The 18405-nt window shown below is 35.0% G+C and overlaps 1 protein-coding gene across 1 annotated transcript; it reads right to left on the bottom strand.

The window, feature by feature from the left end:
* Window positions 1-511: 511 nt before the first annotated feature.
* On the bottom strand, window positions 512-12508 carry GLCE (glucuronic acid epimerase). Its single transcript, XM_063090480.1, has 3 exons — window positions 11923-12508; window positions 8188-8433; window positions 512-1942 (listed from the first exon to the last, which is right to left on the bottom strand). The coding sequence occupies exons 1-3, from the start codon at window positions 12506-12508 to the stop codon at window positions 918-920; spliced, it is 1857 nt and encodes a 618-aa protein (XP_062946550.1). The 3' UTR covers window positions 512-917.
* Window positions 12509-18405: the final 5897 nt, after the last annotated feature.

Consider the following 18405-nt stretch of genomic DNA (forward strand, 5'->3'; position numbering starts at 1 on the left):
GTGTTGGGGAACTTATTAGCTCCTTCTCAAATTTAAGTTTGTAATAAATTTCCCAAATAATGTCCCCCCCACAAAATGAGCAAAACTCTCAAGTGTAGTCTGAAATAAAATACAAAATTCAAGATAGTGACAAGAAGAAACCATCACAATGGGGGTGGAGGAGGGATAGACTGATTATCAAACTCTTACTGATAGTAGATCAAGTTTCACAAAACATAACATTTTTGTAATATCTTGTGCAGTCAACAAGTTTCATTTTAGTTGTGCTTACATAATATAATTGTGAAGCCTGAACACTGGTTGTGTTTTTAATTTACACATTTCAAGAAAATCATAATTCAAAATATTCTCCTATGAACACATTCAACAAATGCAACAAATGCTCATTTGCTCCCAAGAAATTAATCTATAGAAAAGAAACACCTTTCAAAAAAGTTGAATAGAGTCCTCTATCCAAGCTACAAGTACGAATGTACTGTATTATAGCACATTAATTTTTAAAAAGTCTGCTTTCAACATAAATATAGATAATCACATTTCAAAAGAGCTCCATACTAAGTTTTCAGGTAAGTGCCAGACAGTTGGCTGGTGATAGCCACTTACCATTATCTTTCCCAAACTGAGAGTGACTGGACCAAGTGTGGAACTGTACAGGGTAACAAGCAAGGCAAAGTTAAACACCTTTGTTCAGGCCCTTGACTTCATCACTTTCTTCTCTAAATGCCACCCACATTTCTAAACACCCAACTCATGGAATGCAATTATTTCAGAAGACTGGTTTTAAGGATTACTTATCACTTTGATACAGTCCACAAAAACCTAGTACACACCTTTTAAAATGTGCCTATGCTCTGCTGAGACAGAGCCTGTAGTTTCTGTGTACAGCAGAGGCTGAAATATGATTTTGGTTGTGAGCTCTAGTTGTGCTTTGCCCTGCTGCCTTTAAGGTAGCTTTTCCACCTCTTGACAAATTCTTTGAAGATTGGTGACTCATCAATGGTACTAAGTAGCTGCAGCTGATTGATGTGGGTGGTATGATAGTCCCAGCGGGCCAGGTTAGGAGCGATGCCGAGCATGAAGTGACGGAGGTCATAGATGGTTCCTGAGCCAGTGTCGTACAAGGGCAGCATGGCTTTAAGGGATTCCATGCCATGCTCAAACAAGAACCTTGCTTCTTTCCCGAGCTTTTCCCCTGCAGTTTCTTTTAAGTCATACAGCCCAATTAAAGAATACATAAAGCCATTTAAAACAAAAGAGCTAGGTGTGGTTGGATATTCTTCATACCAGTCATGTTTATTCATAAACACAGCTTTAACTCCATGCTGCTCTGACAGAAACTTGTAAGGGGCTGTTGCCCTTAAAGCTGAATTGAGGAACATATGGTCTTTTGTTAACAGATAGGCCCTGACTAATGTAGAAATGGCTTGCCCTTGGGCCATAGCAGAGTACCACCCTGGCTCTAAAGACTTGAACCCTTCCCCTAACTTACGGGTCACCATAATTGGCCAGCCACCTTTCTCATCCTGGTTCTTTACCAGCCAATCACTAGCAGCGAAGAATGCAGCCATGTGGGCTGTGGTAGAGATGGTAATATTGTCAAGGAATCCCTTCCCTTTTGCAATCAACCTAACCACCTTCTTGGGCATTATTTTGGTTGGCTTGACAGCTTTTGTGTTGGAAAGACCCACTCCTTTCCTGAGGTCAGTGACTAGGTCCCTGGTAACCGTGCTCCATGAAGTTCTGGGCCCGATGCCATAGTATATGTCTCTTTCTTTAAAAGCAATTAGCTGGGTATTTGAGACATAATGTACAGTGAAGAGCTGATTCTTTTCTGTGGTCTCTAGAACCACGGACACACTCCCATTTGTCAAGAACTTGAGGTCAAATGAAATAATAAAGTCTTTAGTGTTTCCCAGTTGCAAGGACACACCTTCACTGGTTTCTGTAGAAGAGAATATACCAACAAAGGCTGGTTAGAGTAAAGGTGCTTTTGTATTTGAAATTTAATTGCAATTCATCCTCAATAACCACTGAGCATACAAAATTAACACTTGAATATTTTGTATATCGATCTTTTTTCAAAACTTTTTACTAAATTAACCATAAATAAATGACAGAACTGGTGAGTTCATGATGGCTTGTAAGCATCAGGTCAAAGCTATTACCTTTGGCCCTAGCTAGTTGACATTAGAGAATTAAGAGCAAATGGCTAAGGTACTGTGGATTGAACTGTCTTTTCTAGATCTAACACTGGCTGATCAAAAATCAATGACTATTTTAGTATACCCATTCTGCAAAAGGAAAACAAATAGCCAAAAGCTGGCTCTGCACATAATATTGCAAGAGAGAGGCAAGAAAGCAAAAATGGTTATACAGGTGCTTCTCAATTTACAATGGGGTTATGTCCTTATAAACCTATTGTAAGTTGGAAATATTAAGTTTAAAATGCTTTTAATACACCTAACCTACTGAACATCACAACTTAGCCTAGTCTACCTTAAACATGCTGAGAACACTTACCTTAGCATACAGTTGGGCAAAATCATCTAACATAAAGCCTATTTTATAATAATAAAAAAATTTTTATAGTAAATGATCACAATTCAAAATTCAAAATTCAAAGTACAGTTTCTACTGAATGCATACCACTTTTGCACCATTGTAAAGTTGAAAAATCATAAGTCAAACCATCATAAAGTCGGGGACTGTCTGTACACGAACTTACAATTTTTTATTTAATTAACATTTAATATCTATTTACTATGTTCTAAGTGCTTTAGGCATATGAACTTATTTAATCCACTGAACAGTTACATGAGTAGGTGCTATTACTACCTCCAGTTTACAGATGAGACACAGAGAAGATAAGCAACTTGTCCAAGGTACAAAGAGTTGAACCCAGGTTGTCTAGTCTGGCTCCATAATACATGTTCTTAATTTGATGCTGAAAATGAAAAGTTTTCAGATATTTGTTGGAATTGTGAATAAAATTTCCGGAAATTAAGCAATGGGCTCATGTATATAGCAAAAAGTGAGGGATGGTGGGGGGCAAAGGGGAAGCATAGGCTTTGGAATTAAAAACTTTAGATTTGAATTCTTGTTCTACCACCAGCTTTCAGAAGTCTGGTGAGATATATCTCTTTGAGTCTCAGTTTATTTACATGTTAAATAGAGATACAATTACTTTGCAGGGTAATTGGGAGGATTAAAAAAAATAATGGCATGGAACATAGCAACAAATGATAGTGATGAGTATTATTATACTGAAGCCACTGGCTTCATGGGCTAATAAAATAGTAAGAGCTGTTTTATTTGACAAATTATTATTACATAGTAAATTTCTCTTGTATATCTATAGTATAATGATGGTTGACTCTCAGAAAGATGACTTTCTCAGTATTGCTCTCATCAAGATCTACCAAAAAAAGAAACTGGGCATATTAAAATCAAACAGCAGCAGTAGCAGCAAAAATAAGAACAAAAATATAAACAGTAAAAATTTTAAAATATTACAGGAAAATATGATTATTTTGATCTTTAATTTCCAAAACATATTCACATGTATTATCATATTTGATCCTTACAATAATCTTCTGATGCTGGTAGGGCAGGAATTATTATTTCCATTTTAGAGATAAAGATATGCAGGCTTTGCAAAGTTAAATGGTTTGCCCAAGGCCAAAATCTAATTAGTGGTAGAGGAGGGATCTAGAGTGGTAGATCCAGGTTTTCTGGACCCAAGTTTAAAGGCTGTGGAAAAGACAAATGATATTAGAAATGGCATCCTCATGAGAATAATCAAGGGAAGGGTCTCTCTTAACTAGCATTTTTCTGCATCTATAGTGAATTAGAATCTGAAGCTCAGTTCTTCATCCCAGAAACCTGTAGAATTTTGAATCGACTTATGAATCACTCAAGATTAAGTTATATTTGCAGAGCAGACTATTTGAGTGCTACTTATTTTTTCACTCTTAGGGTAATGCTTCATTCATCAGACAATATTATCAACCATGACATCTATTCTGGCCAAACTGGATGACAATGATCCATCTTTGGAAGTCCAAACGGGAGGAAGCTGAAACACCCATTTTCTCCCAGAACTCAATTCTAATTTTCACTTTATTTATACAAATTTAATGAAATAATATAGTTCAATCAATCACCTTATGTCAATATAACAGATCAGTCTAAAGAACACAGTAATGAAAAATGTCATGGGATATATAACTCTTTTAAAAAACCATTATTAATTTTCCTAAAACCAGCAGAGGGGGTTACTGAGTCACATAGGAAAAGTGACAGAGAATCCTCAATTTAAACTAACAACCCTCAATTTAAACTAACCAACCCACAATCATAGTCCTCACAACAATCTTATGAGATAGGCCTTTTAATTCCCATTTTACAGACATACAGAGGAAGTTAAACAATCTGTCAACACTGAATGGTAGCCAATGGGATAGCTGTGGCAACCAATTTGGAAATAAACCAAGTAAGGTTCTGAGCGCTACTGGAAGTATTATGCTATCTGGAGACCCCTGCTTCAAATCTACTAATAGAAAGTTTTGGGTTTTCTATTGTTTGAAATTCGTGACCCTCTCTCTCTGAGCAGTTTTTCCCAAGAGTCACTACATTTATTTTTGGGATATGTGACTTTAGGCATCAAAGGATGATAAATATTTAAGAGTAGTCTTGACATTGGTCTTGCAATATTTTGGATTTGATACCAAAAGCATAGGCAAAAATAGCAAAGATAAAAAGTGGAACTACATTAAATTAAAAACCTTCTGCACAGCAAAAGAAACAATCAACAAAATGAAAACAGAACCTATGGAATGGGAGAAAATATTTGCAAATCATATATCTGATAAGGGGTTAATATCCAAAATATATCAGAAACTCATACAACTCAATAGCAAAAAAACCAAATAATCTGATTTAAAAATGGGCAAAGGATATGAATAGACATTTTTCCAAAGACACAAATGGCCAAAAGGTCATGGAAAGGTCTCAACATCACTAATTATCAAGGAAATGCAAATCAAGATCTCAATGAGATATCATCTCACACCTGCTGGGACAACTATCATCAAAAAGGTGAGGGATAACAAGTGCTGGCAAGAATGTGGAGGGAAAAAACCCTTTGTGCACTTTGGGTGGGTATGTATATTTGCACAGCCATTATGGAAAAAAGTATGGAGGTTCCTCAAAAAATTAAAAATAGAACTAACATATGATTCAGCAATCCCACGTCAGGGTATATACCTGAAAGAAATGATATCAGTATCTCAAAAAGCTATCTGCACTCCCATGTTCACTGCAGCATTACTCACAATAGCCAAGACATGGAAATAACCTAAGTGTCTGGTGATGGATAAAAAAAAATGTGGCACATATATACAATGGAATATTACTCAGCCATAAAAAAGAAGGAAATTCTGCTATTTGCGATAACATGGATGAACTTTGAGGGCATCATTACTAAGTGAAATAAGTTAGACAAAGACAGATACTATACGACCCCACTTATGTGTGGAATCTAAAAAAGTTGAATTCATAGAAACAGAGAGTAGAATGATGGTTGTCAGGGCTGGGGGTTGGGGGAAACAGGAAGGTGTTGGTCAAAGAGAACCAACTTTCAATTATACAATGAATAAGTTCTGGGGACCTAATGTACAGCATGGTTACTACAGTTAATAATACTGTACTGTATACTTGAAATGTGCTAAGAGAGGAGATCCTAAATGTTCTTACCACCACCACCACACACACACGTGCACACACGAGTACTATGTGAGGTGATGGATGTGTTAACTAACTTGATTGTGGTAATCATTTCACAATATATACGTATATCGAGGCATCACATGTACACCTTAAATATATGCAATTTTATTTGTCAATTATACCTCAATAAAGCTAGGAAAAAAAGAATAGTCTTTAAATCAGTGTTTTCACATACAACAAAAACTGTTATCATTAATTGATTTAATCAACAGGTTTATTATGTAAAGTGAGAAGAGGCCTTACTCAGAACTTTGAGCAACACTAAGAGAGAAAAGAGTCAGGCAGAAGAAGAGAAGCTCACAAGAAGCCCGAGAAAGAAGAGCTACAGAGAAAGATGAAAGTGAGGTCATACAAATGAAATGAAGAATGTTCTGGGAAAGTGAAAGCTAATTTAATTTATTAGATTAGGACAGGCATAAGATTTCAACTCATTTAATTTTAAAATTAGGAAGAGGAACAAAACATTATTCAACAAATAAAACAATAAAAAATATGCTGCAGACCCATATTATGGTTCTTTACTCAGATGACTTTTTTCCCTTAAAAATTCAAGGCCAAGAAAGAAAAAAAAAAAAAAAAAAGCCAACATCATTCAGCCCCTGGTCCTCCAGAGCCTTGCCTCACTTAGGCCTATGCTTTTATATAAAAGTCCCAATTTCTTCTCAACAGTGATTCTCTGAATTTATCTCCCACAAAATCTGTATCCTCTAAAAAGGCTCATCCCTCATACCTTTCCTTTGACAAAAGTCTCACCTCTTCGATTCCCTTCTACCACTCTGCTCTGAGTAATGACTCCGGTGTAACTCCAACTCACTCTCCCCTATACTTTTATAGTATACAACTATAGGCACAGTCAGGATATCAAAACTTGTGTCCCATTCCAGCTAGCACACTTCCACCAGCTGGGAGTTCCAACTCTGAATATCTATGTCTCACTGACAAGTGGCTGCCACAGATTTCCCTCTTCCATATACTGAAAACCACCTTAGGAAGTAGTTCTATTTCCAGCTACTGGCTATGGAATAAAGGGTTAAGGTAACGATCCCTTACTTAGATGTAGGGACCTATCTTTTGTTATTACACAGGGTACCCCAAAGTGCATAATGAAATCTGTTACTCTAAATAGCATAGAGTTCAAAAAATTGCTCTAGAAAACCTCCCGGACACTAGGGGAGATCAAGATAAGGGCTGCTGTTTTCTACCCTAATCCAGACATTAATTAGTACAAAAATAACCTTCTTGGGTATAGCCAAAAACAAATGTTCTTTTGCTTAGTCTAATCATTTCCTGCTGCAATAACCTCTCAGGTCACAAGCTAAATATTCTTAAATATTTCATTATAACTTCTCACCCAGCCAAGCCTGTTGTTTGACAATAAGCAAAGATGCTCTATGTACTAGAATACCACAGAATGCCATGGGAGAAAAGAAGTTCTAGTCACAGAATAAAAATTAAAGATCACCCATTATTTTATTTGTACTTCACTAAGTACTCATAAATCCATTACTTAAGGCCATCTAGAATGAGTAGATTTGTATTGTAGCTTTCAAGGTCTGTGAATTACACAGTCATCAGTAAAAGACAAGGAGAGAATACAGAAGACATCTTACAATCTTTCCTCTCTTTATTTACCGTTATGAGGTTGGTGGGAGAGGGAATAAGCTCTGTTCTTCACAACACTTCCCCATAGAAAATTAAGTCTAAGGTGCTAAAAACTATTTCATTGTCTTTTTAAGTAGTGGACTCATTAATTCTCATGGATATTGATTAATGCAGAAAAATACACTACATTCTAATTAATATGACTGTCTTAGTGAAAGGGGAAATGTTGCATAAAGTTAATTTGATTTTATAACTGATTTTATTAATGAAAATGGTTTTATATGAAGTTTGAGATAATCTTGTACATTTACAAAATTCAATATGGGAAGCAGCCTGTTTGGTAATGCTGTATCACCTTGAAAAAATAAAAAGCTATTGGTAAAAAAATTAGCAAAGGAAAGGAAGGCTCTCTTCATAAAAAAAAATACCCAATTTCAACCTTAATGCAAAATAGTTTAAAAATTAAACTATACTGTACTAAAATATCAAAATGAACCAGGGAACTTCACTCCTATGGGATTTAGATCCCTAGAGGGAGGTACATACCGTGCAGTAATATGGATCTTAACATTCAATCTATGGCCTGGCTCTTCACACTGTAAATATTCCTTTTTGTAACCTTGATTTTTTAGCTGTTCCTTCTTTAGGGGATTTCACTTGGGTGAAACCATTTATTTCTTTATATATGTACTATAAAGGGTCTGCTAATTTGTTTTTTAAAGCCATATTAAAATGTTAAGGAAATAGCAGATGCCATAAATCAACATAAAATTAGCAGACAAAAAATACATAACTTACCTGGAGCAATAAACTGTTTAACATTGGTGAATCTAGACTTATCAGCCACACTAGCCACAAAGCAGCCCTTTGGCACAGTCCAATCACTGGGCTTGCTGTTTTTGTCCCTGTCTTCTGCTGTTTCATATACCTCTATGTGAGGGGGTTTCTCAGTTAAATTCTTGCTGTAATGACTTAACCCATACTGTGCAATCTGGATTGGGTAGAAATAGCCTTGAGGTCCCCATTGTGTAGATAATGGCACACCTATAAAATAGAGAAACAAAATGAATAATTATGTCCAGACATTTACAGCCTATTCTGGATACTACTCCCCATTGTTTTACTTCTGGGGAATATTATAGGTTTATAGGCAACTTTTGAGCTTCCTTATTATACTGTTATCAGCCAACTTTTGAGCTTCCTTATTATTCTGCTTTCATAGTTACTAGAAACTAGCACCAAATCAACCAGATATGAAAAACAAAACTAAATATTTGTTCACATGAATTAATTCACTCATTAATTATTTGTTGACAGACAGCAATGCAATGTTGTAAATTATCTTTTAAGGACTGATTTTTTATGTACGTTACTTTTGCTCATAGCTACAAATGTCATGTTTCATAGACCTGTTTCACACATTCAAATTTTGGCCAATATAGGTGAATGTAGATAATGTCACCACCATTTCACTCTAAATATCAATCCTGAAATTTTCATAAATATTTGAACTTAAAATTAGTTAACTACATACTCACCTCGTCTAGTATATTATCTGATGGTTAAAGAGTTTGCTTAAGAAGCCAGTTATGACTATGCAACTTAAAATATAAACACAGTTTGAAATTCTTTTTCATATCTTTCTTATCAGAAGGTAATTCTTGAGAACAAGGAGTTTTCTTTTTTAAAAACATGAATTAAGGTTGTATATTTAACCATAAATTCATAAAATAATTCAATAATGGATTACCTCTTGTAAAGGTCTAAGCAAAATTTTAAATGTGTGGTATTAGTGTTTATTTTAGTAATTTCCTACATGAGAACTACAATACGACATTGCACAGAATATTGTACTGTTAAATCATATATGTGTTGAGAGAGAAACTATTTATAGTTTTAAAGTAAATTAACAAGCATCTGATGGACACAGCAGAGTCTAGAAACCTACAAAATCATATGTGTTTTGATGTAGTTTCAAAACAATGTTTAAGAATTTAGGGACCATACAGGCTAAGAGACCTAGGCTACAGATAAACTTTTTAACATCTGTATCCTTTCTCTAAGGGAAATTTCCCCCTCCCACAAATTCAAATAGAGTTATTATCACTCAATAAAAGGTAAATTTATATAATCTCATTAAAGATGGGTAATGACCACAATAATGTGCAACTGGCATTAAGAATTGAGGCTGGTCTATGGAACAGAATAGAGAGCCAGAAACACACTGTAGTACTCATAAGAATTTAGTATAATGATAAAAGACTGTGTCACCAATCAGTGGGGAAAAGAGGAAATTATTCAATACATGTTGGGGAAAAAATCTAAAATTAGGCCCTGACCTTGTACCATTTGCCAAAATACGAGTATAAATCAATTTAGATGGACTAAAAAAAGTTAAATGTAAAAAAAATATAAGTAAAGAGCTGATCACAGTGTGACAAGTGCCTTTCTAAGCATAAAAAGAGGTACAAAGGTGCCAAAAAATCCATGTTTAGTAAATAGAACTAAAAGCTTCTAAAACTAACAAATCATAAGTAAAATTAAAAGACAAATGGAAGAAAATATCTTTGACAAATGTGACAAAGTGTTCCTACCCTTACTACATAAATAAGAGTTCACACAGATACTTTTTTAGAAAACACTGATCACATTTGAAAAAGGGGTAAAGAACATGAAGATATGGTTAAAGGATATGAAAAAGATATTTGACCTCACTAGTTGTTAAAGACAGCAAATTATGAGATACCTTTGTAAACAAGACTAAAAAACAATGTTCCATGATGGCAAGAGTTAGGTGACACGAGCACCCTCACACTCTGCTACTGGAAGCATCAGTAGGTTCTACCTTTTTGGAAAGCAGTTCGGCAAAAACAGATTAAGAGTTGATATTATTTGACATGGCAATTAATTATATTCTCAGAGTAGAAACAGACTACTCTGAGAATAAAATTAAAATAGCAAATGGAGATTAACAATGAGTATCTACAACATTATTTATAACAGCAAAAAACCTGAAAATAACCTAAGAGTCCAACTACAGGAAGGCTCCCAAATATTACACATACCACAACATGTCCTTAATATGTATTATTAGTCATTAATATGTACAAAAAATATTCAACGACAAGTGGAAATAATCATAATATGTTAGGTGAAAACAATACAAAATACGAAACCGATTATATACTATGATCCCAATTTGCTTAAAAAATCTACATCTACAAGAATAAAAGATTGGAAAAAACATCAAAATATTATGAGTTGTTATGGGTGCTTTTTAATTTTTCTTTAGAATCTAAGCACTTTTCGATAAATTTTTTGAAATTGCTAAAACAAACAAACAAAAGTATGACCATGAGTATCCTTGAAGTCTCTAACAAACTATTACTCTCCTAAATCATTGTATAATACGTATCATAAGAACTATGTTAAAAGATAGTTAAGTACTTATGTTAAAGACATAGTTAAGTACATAAAGACCTCCAGAGGATATACAAAAATGTTAATAATTATCTTGAGTTAGTGAAAATATAGATGACCTGGCCACCTTCCTTCTTTTAAACATTTGGTAAACGTATTATTTTATATATATATATATATATATAATTAAATGGTAAAAAGAGAAAAAAACTCCTGCATCAGAAGACGTAGACTCCAATTTCCAATTTAATGAATAAACACACTGTTAACTTCACAGAGATGGGTAAACCTTAGGGAGTCTGAAAAACACTCAGAGTCAACAACTGAGCACAAACTTCTTCCCAAAGCAAAAATGTATTAAGTTAAAAGCTGTTTCAACACAGATTTAGAAATATTAAGATATTAATATCACTTTGTAACAATATGAGGGAGATGAAATAAAACACAAACCAAGCAATCTCAAAACACATTAAGTTCTTTCCCCTATTTAAATGATGTAGTTTAAAGTCAAATTCAATTTGGCTTTCTGATCAACTCTAGGTTTGAAAAGCAATTCCCAAAGCATACTAATTATACCCATAAGGAACCCCCACTGTCCCAGGTTTTAAAGACAATAAAAGTAAGTGACAGACTATAGGAGTTCAGTACAAGTTCAGAGAAAACAATGTCTATAGATTGTCTTAAGTACTTGAAACCTCCTTCTAAAAATGACACCCAGCTAATCAAGTAACAAGACTCCGTTGGTATACTGATAGGTCCATTGGATGGTCTTTCTCCTTTTCTCCTCTCCTCTCGTAGGATAATAACTGTATATTTCAACACAAAATTTCTGGAGATGCTGTACCTTGACCTTACTGATGAGAATTTTAGGTTCTAGGTAGGTTAATGGAATAATTCTATTTTTTCAGGTATGATCTTATTGTAGCCCCTTCTATCATACCATCTAGAAAGCTGCTCTAGGTTCAGACTTAACCTGTTCTTCCTTGCTAAGTCTGAGTAATGAAAGGTCTCTTGACAATAAGCTTGTACTTGCTGTATAATTAACACCTACAGTTTCTTATTTCTTACCACAATCAGGCTAGAAAAATGCACGTGGAGCAGACAGATACCAACCTTCAACTCCACTTATGCATTTGACTCTGTCCCGGACTTCTACATTGTAGCCTTCAAAGGACATAAACACACCATCAGGGTGATAAGGGGCTCTCTGTGCATAGACTTTGGAATAGCTATGAGAGAATTCAAATCGATCATAGCCATCATACTGAACCATTTTTCCATAAACATCAAAATATTTCTCTACCCAAGTGAATGGAAGAAAGACTTCATTTCCTTCTCGTCTTCCTTTAATGGTGTGTTCATCATTTATGAGACAGTCAATTTCTTCATATTTGAGCCCTACCACCTTGCTTCCCCCATTGCTACTGAGGCCCCCAACGACAGGGGGTGCTTTCTGCTGCTCTTGAGGGAGTGCCTCCTCAGACTGTTGTTTGGCCATGCGGTTCCCATAGTTGTTACCCTCAGATGCTGCTGCTCTTTTTTCTAATCCATCCACTCTGAAGCCACTACTCAGGTGCCGTGGAAACTGGATGGCTTTGTCGCTGGAACACTTATTCCACAAAAGTACTGTGACCAAAGTGAAGAGTGCACAGATGATAATCAAAGTCTTATAGCTGACCCGAGCTGCCAAGCAACGCATATTCAGACCATACCTATGGAAGCAAGAAGAAAAATTAATGCAGATATGTACTACTGACATTTCACAGGATTAGGCTATTTTTAAATGATGAACAACCACATTAGGACAATTTTATTTTCTGCATGTAATCTCATCAGATTTAAAATTACTAACCCAAGCATTTTAGCCCCCCAAAAAGGTAAGAGATGCTCCCCCTTTGGTAAAATGCTCAGCATAATCCTCTAAAGCAGAGATGCCCAAACTTTCTTAGCTTATGACCCTCTTGGTAGTTCAGTAATTTTTCACAATGCCCCCAGGCTCCCCCAAAATACCTGTAAGTAGTTAGGTCCAAACAACTAAAGTACTTATGTCCTAACACCTTAGTAGCTGTCTGAAAAAGTGTAACAGATCTATTCAAGGAAATCACAGACATCCATGTCACCAAATCTAAGTCAATTTTTAGTGCTCATCCTCCTGGACCTCTTAGCAGCATAAAATAGTCAGTGCCTCTTTCCTTCTTGAAACACTTTCTTCCCCTGGTTTCTAGGGCATCATTTTCTCTTGGTTCTCCTATATCCCACTGGCTGTTCTTCCTGTCTTTATTGAGCCTTCCTTATCTCCCTGATCCTTCAATGCTGAAGTGCCTTAGGGTCCTGTCTTCAGACCTCTTTATCTCTATTGATTCCTAAGTGATCTCACCCAATCTCATGCCTTTAAATACAATTTATATGTTGACTATCCCCAAATTTTATTGCCAGCTCAGACCTTTCTTCAGAACTACAGATACATATACCCAAGTAACTGACATCTTTACTTGGAGGTCAAATAAAAAAGGCCAGACCTTTCTTCAGAACTGCAGATACACACACCCAAGTAACTAACATCTTTACTTGGAGGTCAAATAAAAATTTGAAATTCTGAAGTAACATCCAAAACTTAACTCCTAATCTTTCCCCTCAACCTGTTCCTCCCTTTCTATTGCTCAGACTAAAAATCTTGACTCCTCTCTTGCTCACCCCATATCCAATCAGTCAAGAAATTGTTATCTCTTTCTTCAAATTATAACCAGAATTTGACTCTTTTCACCAACTCCACTGTTAGTGAGTCAAAGACACTGTCATCTTCCACCTGGAATACTGCAGTGCTATCCAAACTGGTCTCTCTGCTTCTACCCTTTCCCTACTACTCCACCCCCAAGTCTATTCTCAATATAGCAGTCCAAATAGTGCTTTTACATTTAAGCCAGATCGTGTCATTTCAGGCCTGATGGGAGAAGAATTTTTGTTGTTGCCCTTGTTGGCCATATGGTGTACCAGCCAGTTGTGATCGCAATGCTAGTTCTGGGTTGCCTGTTGTTGGGATCATTAGGAAACATGGGAAATTATGGGTTAGTTGTATGTGCAATGTATGGAATATTTTAGCCTGCTGAAAATAAAGGTATCGGTCTAATTGCTGTTTACCACAGCGGTTCTGTAATTTATTGTATGGTGTAAATCCACAACTACTTATTGTTGGTAATCCCCCCTTTTCATTTTCCCCTCAATAAATCCTTTTGGCAGCAATAAGATTTTTTTTAAAAATGAAAATGTTTGATAAAAAACTAAACACAGAATTTCTGCTTCTCAAGAAAGTTAACGGTGAACGTGTAATTCACTCATTTCTTTTAATACCAAGGGAAGATAAACTTTGAGTTCTTCAATATCTGAAAACAACTTCATTCTGCTTTCACCTTGATTAATAGTTTGGCAGGATATAGAATCTTTGATCGCATATTATTTTCTTTTGAAATATTGTAGGCAATACTTTACTGTCTTAAAGCATTAAAAGTTTATTCATGAGAGGTTTGATTTCAGTCTGATACTTGTCATTCTGTGCATGACTTCTCTTTGGATCTTTTGTTTATCCTAGGAATTCTGCAGTTTTCTGAGTATGTGTCATGATAGGATGTTTGATTCTCTATTTCAACACTTGCTGTACCCCTTTCAATTTTAAAACTTGCATCCTCCTATTCTTGTTTAATGAATGTAGTATCTTCTTGGATCTCTGAGTACATAAAGTTCTCCCTGATTACTTCTGTTTTCTCCACTGGCAATTTTTCTGGTTTAGTCTCTTTTTCATGCCATGAGTTTTCCTCTCATGCCTGGTGATCTTTGGTGATACACTCATATTTAAGACAGAATGACTCCTTAGCTAACATAAATTTCCCCTATTTTTGTGAAGATGGTCTGTTTTTTGGCTAGATTGATCACCTGAGGGGGATAAAAAGAGGGAGCTCTTAGTGGGCTGGGCACAAGCTTACTGGCAGTATTCCTTCAGGGTGAGTGGGTAGGGAGCCATCAGACCTTCTAAATGCCAAAATGAAGACAGCTTTTTCTCTTTTGTTCTGGGGACATAACATGCACTTTAGAAGCCTTAGCCTTTGCCAATCTCCCTAAAGAAAACCTGCCTGATGTTCTGCCTGGGATTGTCTCCAGCTATCTATAGTCCAACTGCAGGGTTGAGAGAGGTATGGGGAGGTAAGGAGAGGGTCCAGTTGTGCCTTCAGATACCTGAACAGAGATCCAGAAATCTGCTCAACTATCATCCTTTGGTAGCCCTCCTATTTACTGTTATTGGTTTCTTCATTTCTCATTTCTATACCTTTCAGTGGGGCATCAAGATGGAAAGGAGGCAAAGATTTGAGTTTGGCCCATCTTGAAAATCATACACAGATTTTAAAAACTGGAAACCCAATAATACATTTTATCATCTGTATTATTAATATGAGAAAATGTGTCGAATGCTAAAAAACCAAAGTATGTTACAAGCGAACCTTCAGAAGTCATATATTTATAAATTGAGAATTTCTTTATATTGTGGTAGAGGCAAACTAATAACACTAAATGTTTATTTAAAAAAATACTTCATTAAAAACACATATTTGTCAACATTTGAGTAATTTGTCAGATATGTCTAACATTTTGACCAATTAAAATGAAAATATAAAGGTTTCTGTCCCTCTTTGAGAAGTGCCCTTTCTCCACTACTCAAAGACACTAGCCCTGTTTATGGAACAAGGCTACCATTATAAAGAGGCATATGATGGGAAAGTAAAGAAAAATTAAAATTAGAAACTTTCAATAACCCTTATACCCAGATTTTGTTATCTGATACCATTCCTTACTAAAAGCAATAGGGTTTCTTAGACAAATGAATGACTCTAGGTCTAGTGCTGGGACAGCTTGCCATGCCAGAAAACAAGGAAACTTTAGAATATTAATGGGATCATAATCCAGAGATCGAAAAAGCAGCAGGGAAGAGATAAAACAAAATTGGAAAAATACTGATAATTTCTAAAGTGGAGAATGACTGGTATATTGGAGGTTCACAATACTATTCTCTATACATTTATGTTTAAACTTTTATGTTTAAACATTTCCATAATTTAAAAATGTAGTATCATAGCAAAAAGACACAGGAATCAGCCTGATAGTTTCCCTTCCCTATTAAGTTGTTAAGAATTATGACTGAAGTTGACTCAAACACACTGAATCAATAAGAATCCATGAGTTTATTACAATGATATTCAAAAAAGAAAAAGCTAGAAAAAAATTTAGATAATCTTCTGAGCTGGTGCAAATTGTTAACTAAGTGAAAGAATTTATCTTGCCTTTGCAGCAGCAACTATTACTCAGAACAACCAACAACCCCAGTCAATAAAGTACCCTATTTTACAGGCCAGATAACGTAGAAGAAATTTTTTTAAAAATCAGAAAACTAGCATTATGTAATCCCTCACAAAATTAGTGATTTGGGCAAGTGTTATATGCAGGTATATGTTTAGTATGACCTAGAGATTCACACTGTGCAAATTAACACCAAACACATCGTTTTCTAGTAGAAAGGAGAAAAAGATGAAACTCTATAATGAGGGGATCAGATGATCATTACCTAAAAATGAGTGGTCAACTTCTGTCTCATTCAGAAATTGTGTCTCCTGATAAGTTATAATAAGAAATACATAACCTATCATATACTCCAGTCAAAAATGTCTAACTTGGATCTCTCGGGCCTTAAGATTTAACTTCCAGTTAACAGGAAACAGAGGGACAGATGAACAAATTAATTGAGGAAGTAACCAGACGCATCTAGAAGTTAAGATACCCTGTGGGACAGTCAGCCCTGTCTTCTCAATTAAATTAGTGATATGAAAAGAAAAAGGAGACTGGGTTAGTTTTGTTTTTTGTTTTTAGAGAGATTTAAGGATATAACAACCAGATGTGAAACCTGGCCCTAGACTGGGAAATCTGATTACGGACTTGATAAGAAGGAAATATACTGACATGGAGATAGTAAATTGAAAATAAGTTTCAAAACAACACATTTAGTATGATCTCCCTTTAGTAAAACAAAGCATTACATAGGTCTTCATTTTCTAATTTTCCATGATCACACTTACTGTTTTTTAACCATAAAAATAGAAAACTAAGAAGGACAAAGTCAATTTTGTTAAAATATTGAAAGAAATGTAAATCTGAAGTTAAAAATGTCTAGAAATACTTAAGTTTTTTAAAACAGGGTCTGACATTTTTTGGGGAAAAGGGATTATAAGGTAGATGGAAAGAGGTTGGAGAGAAAGAAATCTCTGAGTGTAGATATGCAGTATAGTTAATACCATTTGGTAGTTAACTAAACAGGCTTATCTAAAAGTAACCTCAATAATTTTACTATAATATTGCCAAATTATAGAAAACTGACCACAGACACTCTCAAATTTCAAAATGTAGATTGCATTGACATTCTGCTAGGTATAAATGATAGTAACTTTTAAAGCTAAAACCAAATTTTCTGTTAAGTTGTGAAAAGCTTCCTACTTATTTTAGAGCTTTTGCCATATCCACGAACTACATTAACCTTTCAGGTAAAACAAACAAAAAACCTGTAACATCAAAAACCTTGAAACCTCACCTACTGTTGACCCTGAAGATTTATTTTACTAGAAACATAATCCAATAAAAACTGGTTTTGGTAACTTTGGAGATCTAAAACAGAAAATAACATTCAATAAAGCATCACAAAGAAACTGTGGAATAACTTCTTTGCAGAAATAGTTAAAAATAAGGGAAAGTAAAATATAACTTTAGTTTTCTTTTTGGGAAAGCAATAGTTCTTTTCTAAAACAATTTGCAGTTCAAGCTTTTCTGTGAGATCTTATTTTTCAGATTCATTTTCCTAAATGAATATTACAAGTAAGTATTAGAGTAATTCAGTAAACATCAGAAACTACAGATATCACCATGAACTTTCAAAATATGAAGGTTGTATTTCAGTAAAGAACAACCTTTCAATAATTTTAAAAAATTCACTTAAAGAAATTATTGGCTTTTTCTTTCCTCTGAATAATGTAGACCAAGGCTTGCCTGCTCATTATTTTTTATTTACATATATATCTAACAATTTATATTTCTTATAATTCCTTGTTACTAAGTAAATAGAAGGAATAGTAGTTGCTCAGTAAATAATCAAATGACTGAGTGGTTCAGCAGCTATGTGGCAGATAAGGCACTATCTATGTCCCTACAGGCTGGATTAATAGGCATAAAAAATAATGTTATGATATAAGAACTTTAAAAATATTATACAGAATATGCTAAGGAATACCTTAACATTTTAAGGTGTTAAGGAGAGCTTCAAGGTAGAATGAGTAGAAGACTGACAGCCAAGCACGCTCCCAAATCAGGGTATTTGTGCATGCTATTCCCTATGCCTGGCACTCTGTTTCCCCAGATATCCATTTGGCTTGCTCCCTTACTTCATTGGGGTCACTGCTTAAATGTCAATTTATCAGAAAGGCCTTCCCTGATCAACCTATCTAAAATAGCAGTTCTCATCCTATCATCTTCTAGGTACTTACTCAGCTTTATTTTTCTTCATAGCAT

The sequence above is a fragment of the Cynocephalus volans genome, chromosome 3 (assembly GCF_027409185.1).
Source record: "Cynocephalus volans isolate mCynVol1 chromosome 3, mCynVol1.pri, whole genome shotgun sequence".
Classification (NCBI taxonomy): Eukaryota; Metazoa; Chordata; class Mammalia; order Dermoptera; family Cynocephalidae; genus Cynocephalus; species Cynocephalus volans.